This window comes from Orbicella faveolata, unplaced genomic scaffold, assembly GCF_042242905.1.
Source record: "Orbicella faveolata isolate gen_17 unplaced genomic scaffold, um_ofav_v1 contig_24, whole genome shotgun sequence".
Classification (NCBI taxonomy): Eukaryota; Metazoa; Cnidaria; class Anthozoa; order Scleractinia; family Merulinidae; genus Orbicella; species Orbicella faveolata.
This window is the reverse complement of record NW_028301552.1, coordinates 25,283,668-25,308,071: the sequence shown is the minus strand read 5'-3', so window position 1 is coordinate 25,308,071 and position 24,404 is coordinate 25,283,668. Positions and strand designations below refer to the sequence as shown.

At 38.1% G+C, this 24,404-nt stretch overlaps 1 protein-coding gene across 6 annotated transcripts in view; it reads left to right on the top strand.

Moving 5' to 3' along the window:
* The window catches only part of LOC110051717 (COP9 signalosome complex subunit 3-like), a 226,401-nt gene that overhangs the window by 39,813 nt on the left and 162,184 nt on the right, over positions 1 to 24,404 (top strand). For 5 of the 6 annotated variants that reach the window (XM_089292883.1, XM_089292880.1, XM_089292881.1 and 2 more), the window contains exon 5: positions 9,719 to 9,793. The exons of the other annotated variant lie outside the window; for it this stretch is intronic. In XM_089292883.1, coding sequence (XP_089149009.1) covers positions 9,719 to 9,793 — 75 coding nt within the window. The remainder of the gene's footprint in view (positions 1 to 9,718; positions 9,794 to 24,404) is intronic. 6 annotated transcript variants of the gene reach the window in all.

Here is a 24,404-nt window from a genome sequence, read left to right as displayed (position 1 = left end):
TGCAGTTCTTAGAACTGTTGGCTAAGCTATGTTAAAAAGCAGCTTATTGAATATCCGACGGCCAGTCAGAATAGTCATAATAGTCATAATAGTCAAGTACTAGCTCATGGTTTAGAATTTTTGACTGTCAGGTATCTGGATTTTTGAACAACCGTGCCTGTACACTGAGATCCAGGTTTGATATAAAGTATGCCGAAGCTAAGAGAATTTGTCCACTACAAAACCAAAACATTGTTTAGAATTGCTTGGCATTTCTGCACAAATATCTAAGACAAGAAAGTTGTGCTGTACGTATATAAGAAATAGAGCTTCCTTCTCAAAATTAGACTGTTCACAGCCTCTCTATTTACACACGAGAAAGAGAAAGCGAGCGAAGTGAGCATGAAGCACGCAGGGATGAAGGGTGGGACTTGCAAGTGAAGCTAGCAATAAGTCAAGTCTTCCGTTTTGTGCTGGTGTCCAGTTATCTCCTGGCTCTATCTGCACGTTCAACGATGGAATAAAAATACAAGAAAATAGAGGGCTGTGAACAGTCTACTCAAAATCACCTAAATTACAATTTCTCACATTTTAAACGTTTCAAACAAACATAAATTAAGTTCTACCCAAGACCATTCTACGTTTGTCCTTTCTTTGGCAACAATTCAGTGCATCTACATGTATATATAAAATTCTTGCTAAACAACCATTATCCTCATCAACAATGGTTCATTTGCTTGTTGGCATTTACTACCAGGTACAACTAGTCATGTTATTCACACAGAATTAATTTTATTGTAGTTTATTGTTGTTTTGTTACATATTTCACTGAAAAGCCCCTTGGGGACATGAAATAAACGTATGTATGTATGTATGTATGTATGTATGTATGTATGTATGTATGTGTGTGTGTGTGTGTGTGTGTGAGTGTGTGTGTGTGTGTGTGTGAGTGAGTGTGTGAGTGTGTGTGTGTGTGTGTGTATGTATGTTTTGTTAATTTTGCTTGAAAAATTGGTGGTTTGGAACCTTTTTTTCTGATGGCCAAACCAAAACAATTGATAACCACTTAAAAATTAGATTCAAAACTAAGCAATGTTTTAATTCATTTGCATTTAATTTCTTAATATTCATCCAGGTGAGCCAGTTCATGTGGCTGTACCATAAGAAAGACAACAGATCCTCACTTGTCCCTAAATGAACCAAAAAGAGAGAACTTCTTTTACAGAGTGGGACCATGATAAAAAATTAGAGCCGCGGGTGGCTCGTAGCTTCGCATATCACACTCGCTCACTTGTGTTGAGTTCTTCTTTGTGTTCTTCCCCACAGATTTTTGAGCAAAAGAGAGACTGCTTGCAGTACTATTTGTGCATTTAGAAACGTTTCTGGACATGTCTCTGGGCCCATCTACCAGGAGCTTGCCATTTTCACGCAATTTCTTGCATAGCAGCTTGAAATAACTTTGTTTGGTTTGCATTGTGGCCCTTCAGTGGTAGCATCACAACTTGAATCTTTGATTCTCTAAACTGCTGATGTATCACAGGGTTATTTTGTTTAGATGGAGTATCGCTCCTTCCTCATGCGATCTCATTGAATTCATGAAAAAAATCCATAAACACGTAATGTTGTTCTTTGCACAATAACACTGGTCTAACACTATGATGTTGATGTAAACCATAACTATTTTTTTTTTTGCAGAAATCAAGCAATTTTCCATACTTTTGTGATTCAGTCCGCAAATTTAGATATGTGGTAACGCAAGTCTTCGTTGCCTGAACTATATGAAAATAACTTTCGATGTGTGGAATTTGATAAGGATTAGGACTATCACAAAATTATTTGCATTGCTTTGTTTTTTATACGAATACATGGATTCTTTTGAAAGGTTTAGTGAGGCCTGCAAGAGGCATTCTATACCAAGCTGAATGACAAGAGCATTATGGAAGAAGAATATGACCATGTGCGGAAAGTTTGAGATGCAAAAATCTTCGTATTCTCATCCCCAGAGGCCGCACTCCTTTTGGTCAGCACCAAGAATCACGACCTCTGGAAAGGTCTAGTTTTCTGAGCGTGTGCACTCTCAGCCAATCAGATTTGTCAGACTTGACTCTGAGCATGCGCAGAGTGATGGAAGTCCATGAATCACGGACTTTCGGTGCTGGACTATGCCAGAGTTTGCAATTCTTGGTGCTGACCAATAGGAGCACCACCTCTGGAGATGAGAATGAAACCTTGGTGACTATCATGATTTGTACGTAACTACAGACGTGTTGCTGTTAGCGGATGATTTCAAAAACTTTGGAAAGGTTTGTATGGAAAATTGTGGGCTGGATCCAGCGCATTATTACAGTTGGCCAGGCTTGAACCGGGATGCTCTTCTGAAAAAGACAGACGTGGAGCTTGAACTATTGACAGATAAAGACACTCACCTTTTCATTGAGAGAGGAATGAGAGGAGGAACCTCAATGGTGTGCAAGTGCTATGCAAAGGCAATCAACTTGTTGTTTGAAGGATATGACCTGGGCAAACCAATAAATTATATAACGTACTTAGATGTGAATAACCTTTACAGCTGGGCGATGAGCTTGCCATTTCCAAAAAGTGGAAGTGTGTCATGCCCACAGAACAACAAATAATGAAAATGACAGAAAATTCAAAGAAGGGGTGGATGCTAGAGGTGAACCTGGAGTATCCTGAAGAGCTGCATGAAGAACACATCAGCTGCACACTTGCACTAGAGAAAAAGGTCATTGAAAAGGAGTTGATGTCAGTTTACCAAAAGGGTTTGATGGAAGACTCGAAACTGGACCCACCTAACAGCAAGGAGCTAGTGCTGACAGTGGAGTACAAAAAAATTATGTTGTCCACTATAAGAACCTGCAGTTTTATTTCACACAAGGGATGCCTTTGAAAAAGGTGCAAAGAGCGATCAAATTTGAACAAGAATGCTGGATGGAGCGTACATTCAGATGGACACAGAATTCAGAAAGAAAGCAAAGAGCAGTTTTGAGAATAACTTTTACAAACTGATGAATAACTCTGCGTTCGGCAAATCGATGGAGAGATTGAGAAACCGTGTCGATGTAAAGATTGTCTGAAGTTGGGAGAGACAAGATACATTGTTTGGTGGCCAACCCTTTATTTGCAAGGCATGAGATATTTGGTATGAGTTGGGAGGCATACACATGCACAAAAGCAAGCTCCTACTAAACAAGCCTGTTTACACAGGTATGACAATTCTTGAGAACAGCAAGATCTTGATGTATGACTTTTCTATATTTACCTGTAAGTACAGGCCGAAGTGCAAGCTTATTTACACAGACACAGACAGCCTTCTCTTAGACATCCAGATGAAAGATGTTTACAAAGATATGGAGAACGACATTGATTTGTATGACACAAGCAACTATCCAACAGGCCACATGCTTTACAATGACAGAAATAAAAGGGTTTTGGGCGAGATGAAAGATGAGTGTGAGGGACTGTATTCGGTCTTGGAAGAAAACCAAAAAACATCAGGAAAGCCAAGGGAGTAAAAAAAGAATGTGGCCAAAAAAGAAGTAAGGTATGAGCACCACAAAGAAGCGCTTTTTGTGAAATAACAATTCTGGCACGGAATGAACATTCCTCAGAGCGAGGGCCACAAGATATATGGCATGCATGTGAAGAAGGTTTCACTTTCACCCTTTAATACAAAGCATTGGATAGCGGATGACGTCATGCGCACATGAGCTCAAAGATATTAAAGAATTGCATTAGCAGGCGGAAGCTGTGTATTTGGTGGCACAACCAACAGTTCTTCATGGAGAAAGCCGCGCTTAGGCCCGTCAAACAAATGATAGATAACAGGCTCGTTCAGTTTAGTTGCAGCTCTTTCATTATTCTAGACTTTCAAAGACCACATGGGGTCTGCAACTCTTTTAGCACTGCCTTAAAGTTCACCGGGTTGATACAAATATCTTACATTAATGAGAGGGGGGAGCTCTTTTTCTTTCAAACCAATGGGACTGGAATATTTTGTGGAGGGTTTGGAGGTGAAAGCCTTCTCTTTGATTGTAAGAGCTGTTTTTTCCAATAAATATGGTCACCTTATTGTTCAGAGAGCTAACAATGTCGGGAAGCCTTTTGACCTACACAGTCAACGGCTGGCAGAAGGCAGGAACATTTCCATGGCATACTGATGACCAAACAAGTACTTGGCCAGTGTGCAGTTGAAATGTTCAACAATGGCCTGGTCTCTGTGAATTTCAGTGCACCCATGGTGAATAGTTGTTTTGTGGTTTTCCATTTCTTTGGTCAAACTTCCCATAAACTTGGGCCCTGGGTCGACTTGAAGCTGCTAAGGCCACTTCATAGGGCTTCGCTCGTAAATCAACTGAAAAACTTTCGTAACTTCAGCAGAATCTTTACAGGTAAGAGGCTCAGCTTCTTTGTAGTGGCAGCTACATAACAATGGTTTGCGTATATTTGTTAACTTTGTAGCCACATGGCAGCTTGTTGTGGACCACATTGGGTGACGATACATCAAATTTGGGGTGAGGAATGTAGTGCGGCACGGGGAGGTAGATCTGCCAAAAGAGCTTGTTTGATTAGCCATTGCTTGGCAGTTTTGCTCTGGGACTTTTGCAGCTTCTGCTAATTTTTTAATAGCAGAAATGCTAAGGTTGTAGGAGACTTTTGTGAGCTTGGAGTTCATTCGAGGCCGGTATAGTAACGCTCCAAAAAGTTCAAAGAAAGCAAAAAGCTACATAGCCGAGAGCAATTCCGCTGCCACCCACCAAAAGCAACTCGCCTTGTTTCTGGTGCTTACTGAGTTGATAAAAAGCAGAGAATTTGGGTTCTTTTGGGGGTGTCATTGGCTTGTCAGGGTGTGTTTCAATGTGCATGAAGTTCTGCTTTGTCTGCTCTTTCATTTGTATGTTTGTGGCGATCCAGTCAAGAAGTTTGGTGTGGTCTTGCATGCATTTGGCATAAGTGGCCTGTGGAGCTTATGCTGGCAGCTGTGTTTTCCTACTGTTTTCTTCTGCCACCTCCAGGTCAAGTGAAATTTTTTTTATTGCAAAAATATACATTGGCAAGAAAGCCAGCTTTCATTCAATTGTTACAGTAGGAAAAAACACAAAAATGCAGGTTACTAGGGTGTTTAAAGAGGAGTCGCAGGATATGGACATATTTGAGGTCGCCTTTGACATGACATGACATAGGATCAAAGTTGTGCAAAGCCATGGTGTTTTTGAATGCCTTTTGACATAAGAGATCAAAGGTATGCAAAGCTGTGGTGTCTTTGAATGCCTTTCACAAGTGCCAAAGCTGGAGTCAAAGTAGTTGACATGTTTGACCTCATCTTTGACAGGGATCAAATGAATGATAAATCCATAAGATATTTGATTCTTCCTTTGACAGTGGGGTCAAAGTTAAGGCCACATTTGACCTCTTCTTTAACACAGACTGAATGTATAGGTAAAGCCATGACGTATTTGATGCACATTTGACACACATCAAAGTCTGGATTAAAGCTATAGTCATATTTGACCTTGTCTCTGATGAAGATCAAATGTACAGTAAATCTAATTTTTTGTGCCGTGTTACCTCCTAGTACTTGCATTTCAAATGCATCTGATATCAATAGAGAAGTTTATTTCAATCAATGAAGCAAAACAAACATCAGAACAAAACAGTCATGTGTGATGTAATCAAATTTTTGTTGAGGAACCAGCTTATAGCTGCCAATGTCCATTCTTGGCAAAAATAATGTTTTCTTGAGGCTTGAATCAAGAAATGAGTGGCTACTTCTTTGGGTTCAGTCAGTTTTCTTGTGTTTGTGCAAAAAAAACGAATATCAAAGTATATAATATTGTGGTCATTTTTTGTACTTAAGAGCGACTCTCTATAGGGACCGAGTGAGATTGAAAAAATGTGGCACAAAGTTGGAAAAATGGACCCCTTGATATTTCGTCCAGAGATAACCTATGGTATGCTAAGAATCATGATATAAGTCTTAGGTTCTAAAGTTTTTACATTTTTGAGAAAATTACGAAAAACCATCGACAACCCGTGAAGCTGAAAAACCACAGAAATGATGTCAAATTTCAGGATCAGATAATTGAACTCGTGTGAAGGCGCATAGCAAATTATGGTTTTCCTTTGTGTACAATTTTATTTAGGAGGTATTGCTAAGCTGCTTTGATGATATTTTAGACTTTGAAAATCAAAAATATCATACCGTTTTCAAACATCTCAAAACATACTCGGTATGATGTAGAATTCTTTCAAAATTCGATTCTAGCAAGTTCAAGAGCTGTTTTTGAATGTGATATAATTTTTGTCTTGGCAAAAGTTATTTCTGAGGCGAGCGGCGCCATGCAAGTTGACCCAATTTGACCTTTCGAAGAGATTTTGTTTAATCAGGAAATGTAAACAATTCGACTAGCCTTAGCTCGCTTTCTGAGCAAACCATTGAAAAACTCTGCCATTTCCCATTAAAACTACCCAGTAAACCTAAGATAATACTTCAATGACAGCTTACCTTCCAAATGGGTGTTTGAAGGCAAATAATTTTGATGTTTTCAGTTAATTTTTCCATAGCTTTCTTATTGCCACACTTTATAAGTTAGGGTCATATCTTGACATCGAGCTTGTACGCCGGTTCCAGGCTAAGCTTGTGCAACACTTTTCTGGAAAATCAATCCATATGTTGCAATATCTACCTCTCAGTGAGCAACCTCTTGATATTCATTTCATTTCTTGTATAATAAAAAAAATTCCTAAGCGCAAGACGTAAATCTCGGTCTAGTGAGTGTAACACAATCTTTCCTTCATCACTTCCCAACCAAGTGATTAATTTTTTTCTGATGGGGGAGAGGGAAAGAAGTTTTCCTATGTAGACAATTTCTTTTTCTTGTTGATGTTGCACACAATGCATTTGACGTTGATATATCTTTGTTACAAGTTAGCAAGGGAACTAAATCTTGGTCTTTAGTGCTTCGAGGGTCTTGACCGCGTTGGCCACCAACTAGCTGCTGAAACGAGCAATTTCTCTCCATCTTTCAATTATTCAACCGATGACGCAGAGCAAATGACTTGATTTTGGCAGAAGTAAACACGTGCGTCCTAATTACTTGGGAGCCGAACTGTAGATAATGTTTGATTTCAAAGTGTTTTTTTGGACAAAGTTAGACTTTCCAAAAGTGCTTTCCAATAATTCTTCCCTGGACAAAAAGTTTGCCAATCCAGGTATTATCCTTTTTACCCACTTCCTCCGTTCTCATCAAACCAAGCTCGGCCTACACAGTGCTCATGCGTGGCTTTGTTAATAACATTTTCTCGCTTTTTCGCGCGCTCACCCTCGCGACTTCGTCGCTTGAAGATTACCCTCTCGCTTCGCTCCAGGAAGATAAATAAGTCAAGCATTAAGAAAAGGTCGACTTGTGGCAAGTCTAGGACAAAGTGAGCGCTCAAGGTTATACAATACACTGTTCAAAAGACCTAAACTCATTTTCCTGCACATATCTTTGTAAAGTTGTAAAGATTTTAATCCAGTGGAGTTTGTCCGCGTAATAAGGTTTGCCGAATTCAGTTTAAGAAAAAGTTAGGAGCCTCGCACTTGCTAGCTTCGCTTATCGGGTGAGCGATCAAAAAGTTCGATTTTAAAAGATAACAGCTCAAACGCTGTGAGAGTTCTATATTTAGAACTTTTTTAAAGGTAAACAAACCTTTTGCCACAGATCTTTTTGCGTTTGGTAATAATCTGTTTTAAACTTAGATCTCTCTTGATGGCAACTCTCAAAACAGTTTTACGTGCTCTTTGCTCGTACGAAAAGAAACATATCTTGCGTGAACCCAAAAGCATATCATTTTCAGTTTCCAAAGGGATAGTTTTCGAGAACCATATAAAAGCGTGTGTCCACTTCTGCATCAAAAGGTATGTTGTCCAACTTGTTGAACATAATTCCTAAAAAGTTAGATGCGCCACAAAGGGGAACTATTTGCGTGTTTACCTGCCATGGGCAAATTGGTAAATACAATTAATACAAATTACAAAAACTCCCTTTGCGGCCGGTAACTAGCCCTTTTTCAGATATATATTACTATTCCATTTGATCTAGCTTTAGGAAATCATTAGCAATGGACCTGCCCAGGCATTTGACTTTTGGAGCTAAAACTAGATAGGATTTCTAGCTTCTTGCACAGTCACTAGAAAATGGGCAAAAAAGTAAATGTGTTGCATGTATATACACCCATTCAAAGTATTGCATACAAAAAACTCTCCTTCAAAATAGGCTTGTGATTACAAATAAAAAAGTTACAAAAAACCAAAATGCAAACATTGTATGCTAGTAAGGAAGAAAATGAAGAAATGAGCAAGAGCAAGACAAAAATATCCACGCAGATGTATTTGCGGCACGTGATCACTTAGTTGTAAAGATGGCATGACATCGATCTGGATCTATTTTTCAGTTCAATTAGTTCCTTCACTTCTTGCCTCTTTTCATTAGAAATATTCAATACAAACCTCAATCGATACCCAGAAGATGCTTTATATGCAAGACATGGATCCAGGTCCTGCAAAAATATTGCACAAGCCAGAGAAAGGTGACACTTAGAAAATGCCGTAGCCGTATGAAAAGGCCGGTGGCTGAGCATGGCAGCGAGACACAGGAAAATTAGCGAAGAACATCAAAATTATTTACCTTCAAACACCCATTTGGAAGGTAAGCCACCATCGAAGTATTATCTCAGGTTTACTGAGTAGTTTTAATGGTAAATGGCAGAGTTTTTCAATGGTTTGCTCAGAAAGTGAGCTAAGGCTAGTCGAATTGTTTACATTTCCTGATTAAACAAAATCTCTTCGAAAGGTCAAATTGGATCAACTTGCATGGCGCCGCTCGCCTCAGAAATAACTTTTGCCAAGAAAAAAATTATATCACGTTCAAAAACAGCTCTTGAACTTGCTAGAATCGAATTTTGAAAGAATTCTACATAATACCGAGTATGTTTTGAGTTGTTTGAAAACAGTATGATATTTTTGATTTTCAAAGTCTAGAAACTTCGGTTCTCCTCGCCTGCTCTCCTAAATAAAATTATAAACTAAGGAAAACCATAATTTGCTATGGCCTTCACGCAAGTTCGATTATCTGATCGTGAAATTTGACATCATTTCTGTTATTTTTTCGGCTTCACAGGTTGTGGACGGTTTTTCATAATTTTCTCAAAAATGTAAAAACTCTAAAACCTAAAACCTATGTCACGATTCTTAGCATACCATGGGTCTCTGGACGAAATATCAAGGGGTCTATTTTTTCGACCTTGTGCTGCGCCTCACGCGGTGGTTAGGGAGAGTGGCTCTTAAATGTCACAACAGTCGACTGTATTTAAGTGTAAGTGGTGGCAACTGCTGTAAATGGCATGTAGGATGATTGACATCATCATTACATGGTAATTGCTTTTTAGCAAATGAATTTTTCTGTTTTGGTTAAACAGGGAATTCAGTTACTCAAAAGAGGTTCACAATAATAAAATTAATATCTATATCTTTCTCTTTTTTCATTGTTTTCAAGCAAAACAGACATAATTCAGTCAATGATATTGATCTGCTACATTACTTTCTACACTATTCTTTGAAGTTTTGAGTTTTGCTTGTGTCCTCAATGACGTTAGAGAAAATGGATGGTCTTTGAACAGGCTAAAGGAGAGATGTAAATTAATTCAAATAATGAAATCAAGTGTTTTGTTCTTTTGACAGCTCTGTTTACTTGCCAAGTGTTTAAAGCCAGCATTGCCCTACCTAGATACAGATATAACGGACATTCATAAAGAGGTATGGGTACTCAGCTTTGGAACATTTTGAAACAGTCATGTTTGTGTACATACATGTTTGGATAAGAGATCTTGTTTTTGCACTGAAGAAGCAGGCATGTAACAAATATGTTTATAGTGACTGTCATATCTCGAAGACAATATGCATATCACTACATCTGAATATCAAAGAGCTTATACTGTCTCAATGAAGAACCACCAAATTGAAGAAATGTCAAAGAAAATTTGTTTAAAATTGATTATCATTAGAGGTAAAGCCAAGAAATGCATTTAAAGGCTGGAAAATGTCCAAAATGTGACTTAAAGTGTCCAAGTTTAATAGTAATTCGTGCTAACGCGTAATTTGACTATTATTTTTGCTGACGGCTTTGCAGTCATTATCTGCCATAGCTTTACTAGTCCCTCACCAATAATCATTACAGAAATTCACCAATAAACATAAAAAGAGGAAATCTCCACACTTTGTTAATGCAATAATGCAAATCACCGCGTCAAATACAAACTGAGCAAACCCTGTTCACTTTTAAAGTATACAATGCCTTCTTGAACATTCTTTGTTTCTAACTGTAACAGAAGAAATTTTAGCCATTCATGAAGCCTAGAAAGTTTCAAAACTCACCGTGCAGTATTTACAATTACAATTTTATTATTTTTGGACTTGATGTTATCGGCAAAAACCGACAGAAAACTTGTCTATTTGTTTGCAATATGCAACTTACAACAACTTTAAGAAAACAACTCAAGTGTTATTGTTTAGATATTTTTTTTCAAATCAGGAAGACTTAAAAACTCCTATTGAAGATAAGCTTATCTCACCAAAGAAACTTGATAATTTTTATAGCAAAAGGCATTCCTCACTTATACTTTGTCTCCATTCTCTATTCCTGGCAAGTTCTGCTTTGCATCGTCCTTGCTTGTATCTCGGGTCCTTTCTCTAGCCCTTGCTTGCCCTGCTGCATATCATTGTTCGCTCTTATTTTGCCTCCTTTCTCTAGCCTTCACTTGCTCTGCTTCATGCTGTTCAGTATTATTTCATCTCCTTTCTTTAGCGAGGGTCGTAGAGGGAGTCTCTAACACGGTTCACTAACAGGAAAAAAAATGCATCGCGGATATCAAAATTTCATTGTCCTGAATCACGAAAATAAGCAAATATGTTAGTCTTGTTAATAGTGTGCTCTTATGCCAGAAAGAGTGTTGAAAAAAAGAAAAATTCTGAAGAGCTAAGTAAAGGCTCCATTTTTTTTATAAAATATGATACTTAGCTAATTTCTTGCACTTTAGTCAACGGTACTTATAATCAACTTAAACCGCATTTTGAATATATGATTTCTCTAGCTGTATTGTATTATTGCACTTATTCCTTAATATTCTTAATATGGGCAACACAGAACAGAACAAAACAACGAAAAATAAAGAAGGATGCTCTAGTTTGTCTACTGCATATCATAACACCTCCTGTATTGATTTAAAGGGGGGAAAGGGTTGGGGGAGGGCCACAGAGCAGCATTCTTAGCAACTTAAAATAACTTTTCAATTTGAAGTTTAGAAGTGGGCTTTCTAATGGATTCTTTCATGTTTATTTCCTTCTTAAGTAGTTTTTGTGTATATAAATAATACTTGGCAAATATGTGTGTGAAGTTAAATTTTTTAACGACTTATTTGCGCCTTGAGGATAAGTCTGTGGCTCTAAACCAAACACTATTTCAAGTGCGGGTTCTTGGCATAATAAACACAGTATGTCTGATTCTATACCATAGAAGGAAGCTCTTTTTTAGTCACCACAATTCTGTGAAGCAGTTTGAAGTAGAATTCTTTAAGCTTGTTGTTTTTGTAAACATTTTTAAAATGATTGAAAAAGGTGTTTAGTTGAAGGTCTACAGCTTGTAGATCACGTGCCCATTTGAAGCATGCCTTAATCTCAACATTGTCTTTGTCTATCAAAAGCCAATGGTAATCTCAGCTTTTCAATTTGTGCAAGTCTATGACAGTATTTGGAGAGAGTTGGAATGCATTTTCGGCAAGAAAGGTGCTTTCATCAACTTGTATTTCTTTTGCTTTATTAAGAAGGTGCTTAGGAATTGGGAAACAATCTGCATATAATTTAGAAAATTGCATTCAACTTCGTACTTTTTGATGAACTCTGGGAGTGTAAGAAATTGGCCATTTTCCTGTAAAAGATCCTGTATAAGGAAGATTCCTTTCTGAAACCATTCTTTGTCAAAAATGGTTTGATTTCCAATTAAGATTTCTTTGTCGTTAAATAATACCAATTCCTGGCCAATGGCACAATTGTAGGCTACTTTAATCTCTAAAAAATGTTGTAGCATTGACTTGTAGAATTGCAGTAAGTTGGTTTGCTTCAGGAGTTTTTCATTGTAATTGCATTTTAACAAAAAGGTCAGGCCACCATACAGTACTGTGCAAAAAGAATGCAAACGAAATTCGCTACTTTTGGCAACTTTTCAGTGCTTTTCGAGGAAATTTAAGGAAATTTCGAGTGAAACAATTTTTCTTACGAAGTTCGACGAATTTTCGAAAGGTCTATTGTTTTAATCAAAACGATAATTCGGTCTCTTTGCAAGACCGCGCAAATATTCACACGAAATATCGTTGAGAGTAACGAACTTTCGAGGGAAAGAGTTTGCAGCGTAGCGAAAAGGCGCACGAAAATTTGCTCTATGAACAATGTTCGAAAACATGTAAACATCCCTCTATTTAAAAATTCAAACTCACCCAGTTCATTAACTCTCCTGAGACTTCATCTCCATGCTCACAATGTGATGCAAATGGTTGCGTAAACATGGCAACCATTGTTTATATCCATACATGCAAAGATTGATCGTCAGTTACTCCTGAGCAATCATACCCACCGTATCAAACTACACGCGTACTCAAATTGAGTCTCTTTATCGACAAAATCTTCATCCAGTGGAGATGCTTAAGTTGTTAAAAGGAGAAGAATTGAGAGTCAGTTTCACAACTGTCACGTGTATAATCAAGAAACTGAAACTCACGGAATCCACGAAGAAATGAATGAGCACTGGTCCATCCATCAACAGTGCAGAGATCCCGAAAACAGCAGGGGCTGGACTCTTCAACGAACGAGATACTGTCAGCTGATTAGAGATGTGAACAAAGTCAAATGGTTAGAGTTCGCCTAGAAAGTTTTAGAAACCGGCGATACTTTTGACAACGTCATTTTTACTGATGAATGCTCAGTCTCCCTTGAACAATTCTGCTGTACATGTTACAGGAAAGTCAGCAAACCTGCAAGAAGAAAGCTTAAACCGAAGCACCTGCTGAAATTACACGTGTGGGCTGGCATAAGCAGACAAGGTGGGACGAAAATTTGCATCTTTGAAGGAATCATGGCCACCGACCTTTACTGCGATATCCTTAAAAGCCATCTGGTGCCTTTCATCAACATGCAGCTCCCAGATCACCGCTTCATGCAGGACAATGACCCTAAGCACACTTCACGAGCAGCCAAAACCTTCTTTGAGGAGAATGGGATCAACTTGTGGCGACCCCCCCTGGAGAGCCCAGACCTAAACCCAATTGAGGACCTCTGGCACGAGCTGACATACTACCTGGAAACAAAGGTCAAGCCCCACTCAAAACAGGAACTGATCAAGGGCATTAAGAAGTTTTGGAGGAAGAAGGTAGATGCAACGAAAATGTGCGAAATATATTGACCATGCCATTCCAGCTGTGGTTGAATTACATGGAGCAGCAACCAAGTACTAAAAGTTCTTGATGAACTTTAAAAAAATGGCTCCTTTAGGAGCCACCAATCTGAGAAAAGTCAATGACCAATAAAACAGAAACAGTTACAGTGCTGTGCAAAAGTAATGAGAGTGAATTTCGACGAAAGTGGGCCTTTGTTCTCGCGAATTTTCCTCGAAACATTGCGGACTTTTCAAACGAACATTCGTACCGCCTACAAGAAAATTCAAATAAATTTCGATGATAATTATCATGGTCGATCGAAAATTCCCAAGACACAGTGAAAGTTTGAAGAAACGAACTTTCAAGCCAGCAAAATATCAAAGAACTGTTGTGCAAAGGAAAGGGAAGATCATCAAACTACTTGCTCATTAGTGCTCTTTCTTGTCCCGGAAGGAAGCCTTCTTGTAAAATGGAACAAAAAGTTTTTACGGCCAAAGACATGTAGTTGAATGCAATTTAATGTGACAAGGATTGTGATTCAATTTGACCAGATGAATGTGAATTTCGAAGCACACCTGTACGTGTCAACACAAACATGAAAATTTCTTGTCAAAATTTAAGGCGGATTTAAGCCGTTTTATCCCCAGTCGTGTTCAAAATAATGAGAATACTGTCATTCGCTTTGAACATGTGAAATTTATCAAAAGAAAAACCTTCCAAGGGCTGCTCTGAACATTTTTGCACACAAAACCGCCTAAGCTTACTTGCTGTCTGGTCAGCAGTGATAATACTCTTTTCGCTTCACTGCATGCACAAGTTTTTTTTATAAATCACTTCACAGAAGGAAAGCCTTTTTTAAAGGAGAGAAAACTATTCAAAGACCGAAACATGTTGGTGAACATGATTTATTTTGATTGCAATTGGACTTACTTACCTGTAACTTATTGTTACCACTGTCGAAAGAATCCAGTCACAATGTTTACACTTCCAGTTAGACTGTTTTATCCCAACTGCCTAAAAATCCACTATTTGATGAGAACATTGCCGTGCCTTGAAAATGGGAAATTTATTGAGTACTGGGTTAATTGTTCCTTCCTCTAAGAAGACAAAACTCGACTCTCAAATTAAGGACTGTTTAGAACACTACGAACGTCGAGAACATAGTTGGCTGTGGGAATTGTAGTAAGGAGCAGGCGGCGTGTCAACACAACTTAAGATGCAAATTTATTCCTTACTGTCAAAATTCTGCAATGCTGAAAATAGATTTGTTAACTGATAAGCACTTTAAAAGGAACTAAATCAACCCTTTTCATGACTTAACAATGACCGCAAGAAAAGTCTAACCTTCTTCATCTTAACTGTTAAAGTTAAAATAATAAAACAACCAATGTACATGTGTATAGAGAAAACTATTTGATGAGAACATTGCCGTGCCTTGAAAATGGGAAATTTACCGAGTACTGAGGTAATTGTTCCTTCCTTTAAGAAGACAAAACTCAGCTCTCAAATTAAGGACTGTTTAGTACACTACGAACATTGAAAAAACAGTAGTGAGGAGCAAGCAGCGTGTCAACACAGCTCAAGATGCAAATTTATTCCTTACTGTCAAAATTCCGTAAGGCCAAAAACAGATTTGTTAACTGATAAGCACTTTAAAGGGAACTAAATCAACCCTTTTCATAACTTAACAATGACCGTGAGAAAATCTAACCTTCTTCACCTGAACCGTTAAAGTTAAAATAATAAAGCAACCAACGTATAGAGCAATATTTTGTTTAATATTTGTTTTTAAACTTAATTGTAATTCAAAACTTTAGGCTAGCCTTGCATGATAACAAATATCTGTATGAAACTAGTTCGATAACATGAATCTATGGAAAAATAAAGAAAGCTACTTTTACAATCGCCACTTGGCTCATACAATAGAATCCTGTATAGAATAATAAAAATATAACCACATTTGAAACTTCGCTCGTATGACTAACTTATGAAAAAAATGAAAACTAGCGAGTTCAGGTTAACTGACGATCTCAGCTATTCTTGCCTAGTGTTTTTTCTCAGGTTTTGGCATTGCTTGCCAATGCTTATCTCACATCCCTCCCAGATCTTGGTCCTGTCTTCTGTATTACGGCACATGTAGCTGAAGGCTGATGTTACTTCGGCTAAAAAGAAACAAACAAAGTTTGGGTAAGTTATCTAGTCATGTCTCATTTTTATACATTTTACCTCCCCCGCAACACCATTTGAACTCACAAGCACTAGCATCAAAACAATACTGACTTGTCAAGCTTACCTTTAATTGCAGCAATGATGATGGCGTCCAGTGCGGCGAATTCTTTAGTTTCATGCACAGTGGACCTCATGAGAGTCTCCTTGGAGAACAGCCTGTTGACAAGATGCAGGGCCATCGCTGTCGGTTTTCCAGCTGACTTCACATGCGCACAGTCTTCTTTAGGAAGCCGCACCTTTCTTGATCCACCGATAGGGACTGTATCTAAGCCTAAGAGAGGAGAGGTTATTTTGCTATTTGAACCTGAAACGTTCTTAAGATGTTCTTAAGCCACCAACCATACAGCCAAAGATGTTCTACGATGAACCATGCAATAAAACAAGCTCGTAGTTTATGTCCATGTATGTCCCTAAAAGCAGTTGAAATGAAGGTATGATCTTGGTGTATATTCGGACTGTATAGACTCAAGTTTTACGTTGCAATTTAACAGAGTTCATACTGTTCTTTAAAAAAGTTGTCATAATAAACTTTCTCCAGTGGTTCTCAGCCTGGGGTGTGTTCTTTGTATGTTCTTAAAATTTGAGTCAATCTCAGCCTCTGCGTTCTTATATAAAAAAGGTCCTAACAAAAAAGAGTTTACATGTAAACCTTGATGACATTTATTACTACCAAACACGAGGAAAAACCATGAATCATTCCGTTAAAAATAACGCAAGTCCAAACTGATTTAGATTTCCATTATGTCACATTTACCATTACCAAACATTTGAAATACATGTGTGTACCTGTTAAATCCTGCTGCGAATGAGGCATGAAATCGTCAAAGTGATCAAGCACTCTCTCCGGGTCCACCAAAGAGGACGTAAATGAAACAGAGACTGCATCTGGGTGGGAATTTGTCCTCTGTGGTGGAGTGAATGGCAGCTCAAGTGAATTCTGTCTGTGGTAGTTTAAATCAGGAGTAGAAAACTGGGGCTGCCGACTGAGCTGCTGAAGTTTGCTGGGTTGCTGGGGCGGGTTTGATGTCATCATCGCGAGTACCCTATCCAGTTTTGCTTCTTGGCTGGCGAAGGAACATTCTAACCATTCCACCATTGTTCGGAGTAGTCCAAGCTCCGTCACTGCCTCATGGTAATCATTCTGGGAAACCTGAAGTAAAAGAACATTAAATTAATACACTCTTTCTTTTTTATAAGAATATATTTTATAAGAATATCAAGGCTGAAATCTGCAAAACTTTAAAAATATTATAAGAATAAACCAGAGGCTGAGATTTTCAATAGAATATAATTTTGTGTTGAAAATCTGTTAATAAAATGCAATTGTATGTTTTTGACTTAACTGATATAATTGTTCCTTTTTCTAAACGGGAAAACTAGCAAGCAAACTTTAAAAAACTGGACTACATGTAACTAATTTATGAATAATACAAGAATATTTTCAGCCTAAAATCGGCAGAAAAATAAGAATATTCAGCCTTGGCCGGAAAAACAATATTCTCAGTATAAAAAAAGAAAGAGTGTAGGTAACTTTTAACATTGAAATTTTGAATCGGATGAATCACTTGGAAAGGTTGAACTGTGTAGAACGCGTAATTGCAAATTGTAGTCAAAATTACTTGAAAGCATGCCGAATAAAATCAAAAATGTATTTTATGCATGTCAGTTTCGTTGTTTGGTTTTAGTTTTAAGTCAAATTGTTAAAGTTTTCTGCTCCTTTCCAGAAACCCAAGTAACAAAATCATCAAACTTTAAAAAACTTACAGTATTTGTTTTATCCAATGTGTGGATTGCCTGATCAATCAGGCCCTCGATACTGGACTTTTGGGCAGACTGCTGGGCCTGTCGTGCTGGAATCAAGTCTGAAAGGGGGAATTCATCCTCTGGTAAATCACTGTCTGAAGATGACTCCTGGACTATTTCTGGCTTCCTGCTGGGTGACACGATACTCACAATCTGTGGAAATATAAACGACATGCATGATGTAAGATATAAACAAAGAAACAGTATAAACATTGGTTAACCTAGTCAGAGGAGTGCTTGATGCATATACATATAGAAGGAAACACAAACTTTCAATATAGACTGACAGTTACGCGAGTATCTCGTATGAAGCAACATTACACTGTGTCAGTTACAAGATTTATAAACAAAGGTATGCCATTTTAGCAGCACGTATCATAACTGTTTAAAATCACCGAAATGCCGCATGAAAAATTGTCTAATACCACAATACTGCAAACACCAACGTCTCCCTCCTATTAAATTTGCAATTTTCACAAAAACAATCTTTGTAAGGAAACGATCAAGAACAACTTCAGATTAACTGCGCAAACATTTTAAGTCTAATGTACATAAGTGCTACAAAATTATAAGCATAATAGTGAGTCAGAGTGAAATTACAAGTCAAGGTTGTTTGGCAATCACCGAGTCAACAGATAATGCCGCACACTATTATTTGCTCATCTTTATATAAAAACTGTATAAATTTTTGAGCTGAGGCTGAACCGACCCTGAATGTTTATTTTCTGTAACGAATCTGAGCCTTATTTACCGCTCAGAGAAATCACAATACAGTAAGACTTGGCAAAAGCTAATCTTCGAAGTAAGGTTAATTAGGTTAATACATACATTTCCTTTAGGCATTTCCTTTGATTTTCCACTTGTTTCTTTTCCTTTTACAGGTTTGCGGGCCTTCTTGGCTGGCTCAGGGGACTGGGCAGCATCTGTAAGCTAACGATTGCCACCAAATGTTTACATAAATTGAATTTAACTGATTGATTAAACAGCATTCATAATATTTAAATCAAAGACAAGTTAAATTGCTAAAGTAACAAATACTTACAATTTTTCATTTTGCCTTTGCTTGGCATAGCTGTGGTTGACCGTTATCAAAGGGCTCTTCTTCGATAAGGGGATAACAGCTGATTGTGGCAGTGTACTCTTTCTTTCCTTTCCCCCAGACAGCACGCACTTTCTGGCCTTCTTTAAGTGGCGATGGATTGACTATGGTAGGCCAAAAAACAGCGGAATGCTGGCCACGTTTCAAATTAATAGGCATGATTTGATTCATTTTGAACTAGCAGTCAGCAACAAGTGTTTTAAAAACTGATGGCAGCGTATGGGCCTTTTATACTAAACCACAACTTTGGTCAGATCAAAAATCCTGTCACTTGATTGGCTTTTTCATTCCCTTTTGTTTTGAAAGAAGTTTATGTTTACATTTGAATGACTTTGAAAACAATATATTACTTAATTAACTTCTAGCCTCAAACATGCGCGTGGCGACTTAATTGACAAATTCACACTTATTGGTCACTATGTTTGTGCTTGTCTGCGAAGCGCGCACGGCAGATAAAATTTTATTTTGATGTTCCGTAAAGCTTGGCAAAGATTTTTCTGTTAAAAAAATAGCTTCTCCTGATTTTCCCCTTCGAACTGAACCGAAGAAAACTAAACTTATGAATACCAAAACTGGCAAAAGTGTGATTTTGTATTTTTGTGATGTACCTGCGGCGGCTGTTTAGATAAGCATTGTTTACGCACGCATTGTTTTGATAAAAACTTCTAAAGGTGCCATACAGGTTGGCTTCCCTTTTTTTCTATTAAGACAGAAGAAAAGTTTTAAGACATCTCGCTTGAAACTAATCAGAAGAAAGCTAAACGTGTGAATAGCTTCTAAAGACCCCTTGACTTGAGAGTGTGATGATGTTTTTATTGGGATGTGTGCACAGCGAACATGAATGAAGGCCGAACACATTTTAATTACAAACTGTTAAAAAGTTGCATGCAGCTTGGGCCTTTTTTAAAATTAGAAAAAAAAACAAATGTCCCCGTGAAATCTCGCTTAAGACTTTCAGACTAAACAAAAGAAAGCTTGTGTAATAAATATTTCCATTGATCTCAAGACTTCAGAGGTGATATTTTGACGATTTATGCTTGGTGGCGGTTAATTGACAAAACCGCATGCATTGTAAGAAATTTGTATCAAAGAAGCGAAAATTAACTCAGCAAAACCCACTGTGATCGAATGAGAGAGGGAAACTCAAAGAAAGAGGGATACTTGTACACTTGATTATTCAATAAGGGTTATGAATAGGGAGGAAGGGTATGATAGCAGGTTACGTGTTAAATAAATTCTGAAAGGGGATTAAATGATGGCAAAAAAGGGCTGGAGGTGCTTATCCTACTTCACTAAAAATATGTGAATAAACTTGCCATCGATACGCTGTTTGAATAGCTAAAAGAATCATAATTTGAGTTAAAGGAGTTTCATTACCATTGGTCATAACGTTTTTTAGATTTGGTGGCTCCTAAAGGAGCCGTTTTGTTGATACTTGCTAGGGGAATGCAAGTTAGTGTTTGGTTGCTCCCCCCTTTTCAGCAATAACTGCAGAGATGGCTTTCCGGAGAACGTGGTCAATGTAATTGTTACACTTCTCGGCTGATACTTTCTCGTTCCAGAACTTTTTAATGCCATCAACTAGTTCTTGTTTAGTCTTGGGCTTTACTCATGTCTGCAAGTAGAACTTCAGTTCGTGCCACAAGTTCTCAATGGGGTTGAGATCTGGGCTTTCTGGGGGGGTATGCCATCAGTTTATTTTGTTCTCTTCAAAGAAGGCCTTCGCAACTCTTGACGTATGCTTTGGATCGTTGTCCTGCATGAATCTGTGGTTCGGTAGAGTGTCATGAAGGAAAGGGATCAGCGTGCTTTCTAAGATACTGCAGTATAGGCTAGCCTCCATAATGCCTTCAAAGATGCAGATCTTTGTTGCCCTGTGTCTGCTGATGCCAGCCCACACATGAAGCTTCAAAGGGTGTTTTGGTCTGGGTTTCCTCTTCGCAGGTTCATCGATCTTTCGGTAACAAGTTTGGCAAAACTGTTCAAGGGAGATAGAACTTTCATTGCTGAAAACAACATTGTCGAACGTGTCTCCAGTGTTGATCACTCACTGGGCGAACTCCAACCTCTTTGCTTTGTTTGCTTCGCGAATCATCTGGCAGTATCCGGTGTTTTGGAGAGTCCAGCCTTGCTCTTTGCGGTATCTTCAGACTGTAGAGGAATGGACCATGACGCCACGCTTGGCAAGGCTTTTCTGGATCTGGCGGCAGGTTGTTTCATCATTTGTTTGCATTTGAACTTCGATGTAGGATTTACCGGCCTCATTCAGCTTTCTTGGGTGACGTGACCTGGTGCTGTTCTTGATAGATCCAGTAAGTTTCACTTTCCTGACTATTCTTGCAACACTTGGATAACTGACTCGGAGACCTTCAAACTGTAATTGCTCGAAAATTGCGACAGGTTGAAGACCGCATTCAGTAAGAGCTTGAATTTGTTCTCTTGTATAGTTGGATACCTTCACCATGATTGCTTACTGAGTAATGACTGCTACGCAAAATCTTACCAAATAAAAGCAACGTAGGTTGCCATGCTTACGCGACCATCAGTTGTCGCATGAGCAAGTCACGAGAATTTTATTGTTAGTTGAAAGCCTCATGTGAAAAGCTCAAAAATACGAATGATGTACGTGTATACCGTGCGAACGTGCGAACGACCTTTTGAAAATTTGAATTGCTCGTCGAAAATTCGCATGAAACTTCGACATGTTCAACGAAAAGTTGAGCGACTTTTCAAGCAGCCTTTTGCCAACGTCACTGCTATGTCGAAGATGTTAAAACAATAGCGGCATCGAAAATTTGTGGACAATTCATTCAAGTTTTGTTTCCTTCGAAAATTCGCTTTTTTTCGCCACTGTTCATCGAAATACATTGAAATTCGTCGAAATTCGCTCTCATTACTTTTGCACAGTACTGTATCTTTTAACCTCTTTTACCTACCTTTGTAGCGCAAGAGTTCTTTCTGGGACTAGCTCTGAGTATTTTGGCTTTCTTTAATTTATAAGCGAGTACTGATTGTGCTTGCTGTTACGTGGTAAATTGCTAAATTATTTGCTAAGAGTTTGGATCATATTTGGCTTCATCTCGTTTCACATTAGTATTTAAAAACAACACTTTTAATTGGATATTAAAAGCAACAAATTTAAAAAGAGCCTAAGAACAGTACTTTACATAACTTTTTGATTTGTTTCCTTGCAATATAAATGTGCAAAACAGATCTAGAGGTGGCAAATGGATCATTGTGATGTCAACAAGCAAGTTTAACATCCCAAGGGCCCAAATATTACTGAAGCAAAACAGTGCATTATAAACGATAATGAAATCGACAAAAGAAAAAAAAAAACACAAAACAAAACAACGCATTGACATATCAAAATTGTCTTTAAGTCTGTTTCACTAAACTAAAGATACTGTTTAGTTCAATGGAACAGACTAAAGATAATTTATTTTATAAAGACACTGAGTCTGCGGGATGTTTCAGTAAGAGTTTAATTCACTGAAGCTAAGCAAAGCAGCACTGGTTGACACTGATTAACGTGCCGCAGTGCCTTTCCTTCAATGAAACCGACTCAGTAAACGATTAATGAACTATTAAAATGTGGACCAATTGAAAACACACCTCCCTGCATCTACTCCAGATTAAAATAAAAAAACACAATGCAACAAAAAGAAAATCAAAGCAACTTGTTGGCACATTTAATAAGAGCATCTCTCTCATTCAATAGAACTGACTCAACAATCAAATCCGTGTTTCGTCATTATAATGTAATTACTGCATTATATTGATGGCTAGTTGTAAAAAATATATTCTCCTGTTGAGCCCTGTCACTAAGTGAGTCAATATATTTTCTCCCAACTAGCCATCAGTACAATGCGGTAATGCCGTCTCAACCTTGTTTTTAGTTTTGTATCACAATTTAAGCATTTTTTGATAGAACTTTACTTGGCAAAGAAAAAGCCAAAGAATGTAGACAATTTATCTTCATGCAAACAGAGAAACTTCAAAAAGTGATTTCATTTGTGCACTTTCACTTGCACAGTGACTCACAAAACAACTACTTTGATTGATTATAACCAATAACTTGCCTTTCATCACCTACATAAAAGTCCCTTTTAAATTAAATAGCTCGTAGACATGAACTAGTGTACAGTTAAAGAGGTCTGAACTGGATGTAATATATTCGTAACCGGAAGTTGTGTTAAGCTGTTGTATTACCCAAGATGCTTAGAGAATAAAGTTGTTGTGTTGAGCAAGCCTCGTCAACTTGTGTTGTTATGTCACTGAGCCATACTTTTGCTAGTATGTTTCATTTTGGCGACGAGGATGGGATACTCTACATGCACGAAGACGCATGAGAAATCCCGTGAAGTTTTGATTTTCTCTGTGTGAGGAAAAAGGTTTGTTTTCGACCGAGGCAACTTGATCAAAGTTTGAGCACGTGCTATCAAAATGGCGGGAATTGGATTGTTTGGTCGTGTCGGCGAGTTCAGCCCTGAGCGAGAGACTTTTCATTCCTATGCGGAAAGAATGGAAATGTTCTTCATGGCAAATAATATCATAGAAAAAACAGGCGAGGGTAAAGAGGAAGCCAATCTCGCAGTTGCAAATAGAAAATGTGCTATCTTTCTGACTGAGATTGGACCCGAAGCATATTCTACCCTGAGCAATCTGCTGGCACCAGTGAAACCAAAAGACACTCCTTTTGCGGACATTGTCAAAGCATTGGAGAAACATTACAATCCAGCGCCATTGGAGATAGCAGAGAGTTTTCATTTTGGAACTCGCTATCAAAAACAAGACGAATCCATCAGTGACTTTATTGTGGCCTTGAAGAAGTTATCGATTCATTGTAACTATGGAGAGTTTCTCAACCGAGCTCTGAGAGACCGTTTTGTGTGCGGATTGAACAATCCCAAAATACAGAATAAACTTTTGAACACTGAGGATCTTTCTTTTGAGAAAGCGTGCCAGATTGCAAAGTCAATGGAAATGGCAGAGAAGAACACCCAAGAATTCCGTCCTGTCAGTGCAAGTGATGACAGCCAAGGCATAGTAAATAAACTGGAAACTGTAAACACTAAGGAACCCTCATGTTACCGGTGTGGTGGTGAGCATGCTGCACCTAAGTGTAAATTTAAGTCAGCAAAATGCTAAAAATGTAGCAAAGTAGGTCACCTTGCATCAGTTTGTCGCAGTAAAGATGTTGAGTCTGGCATGAAAACAAAACAACCAGGAGCTAAAGGTACTGTTCATAGTGTCTTAGAATCAAACACAGAAGGTTGTGATGATGATGATGAGTTAGGTATTTATTCCATGTATGCAGTTGGTACAGATAATCCTACCAACAAAAGTTATACTGTAGAAATGACCATAAATGGTTCACCATGTGCAATGGAAGTAGACACTGCAGCTGATTACTCAATAATGAGTAAGAGCACACATTCTCAGAAATTCAGTAATTTTCCACTTCGTCCGTCAAAAGTTGAATTGAAAACCTATACGGGTGAAACCCTTACAGTGTGTGGTGAAATGCTGTGTGATGTAGTGTACAAGGGCCATGAATATACATTGCCAATTATTGTAGCTGATTATGAGAAGAAGCCTACTTTGCTGGGAAGAAATTGGTTAAACCATATAAGGCTTGAGTGGGGTGAAATATTTAGTTTAACAAGATCCGAGTTGGAAAGTGCCAAAAGTCAACTTGATGGATTACTAGTTAAACACAGTGAGTTGTTCAAAGATAGCTATGAGGGCATGAAAGGGTTGGAAGCACACATCACCATGAAAGATGGTGCAAAGCCCATATTTATTAAGC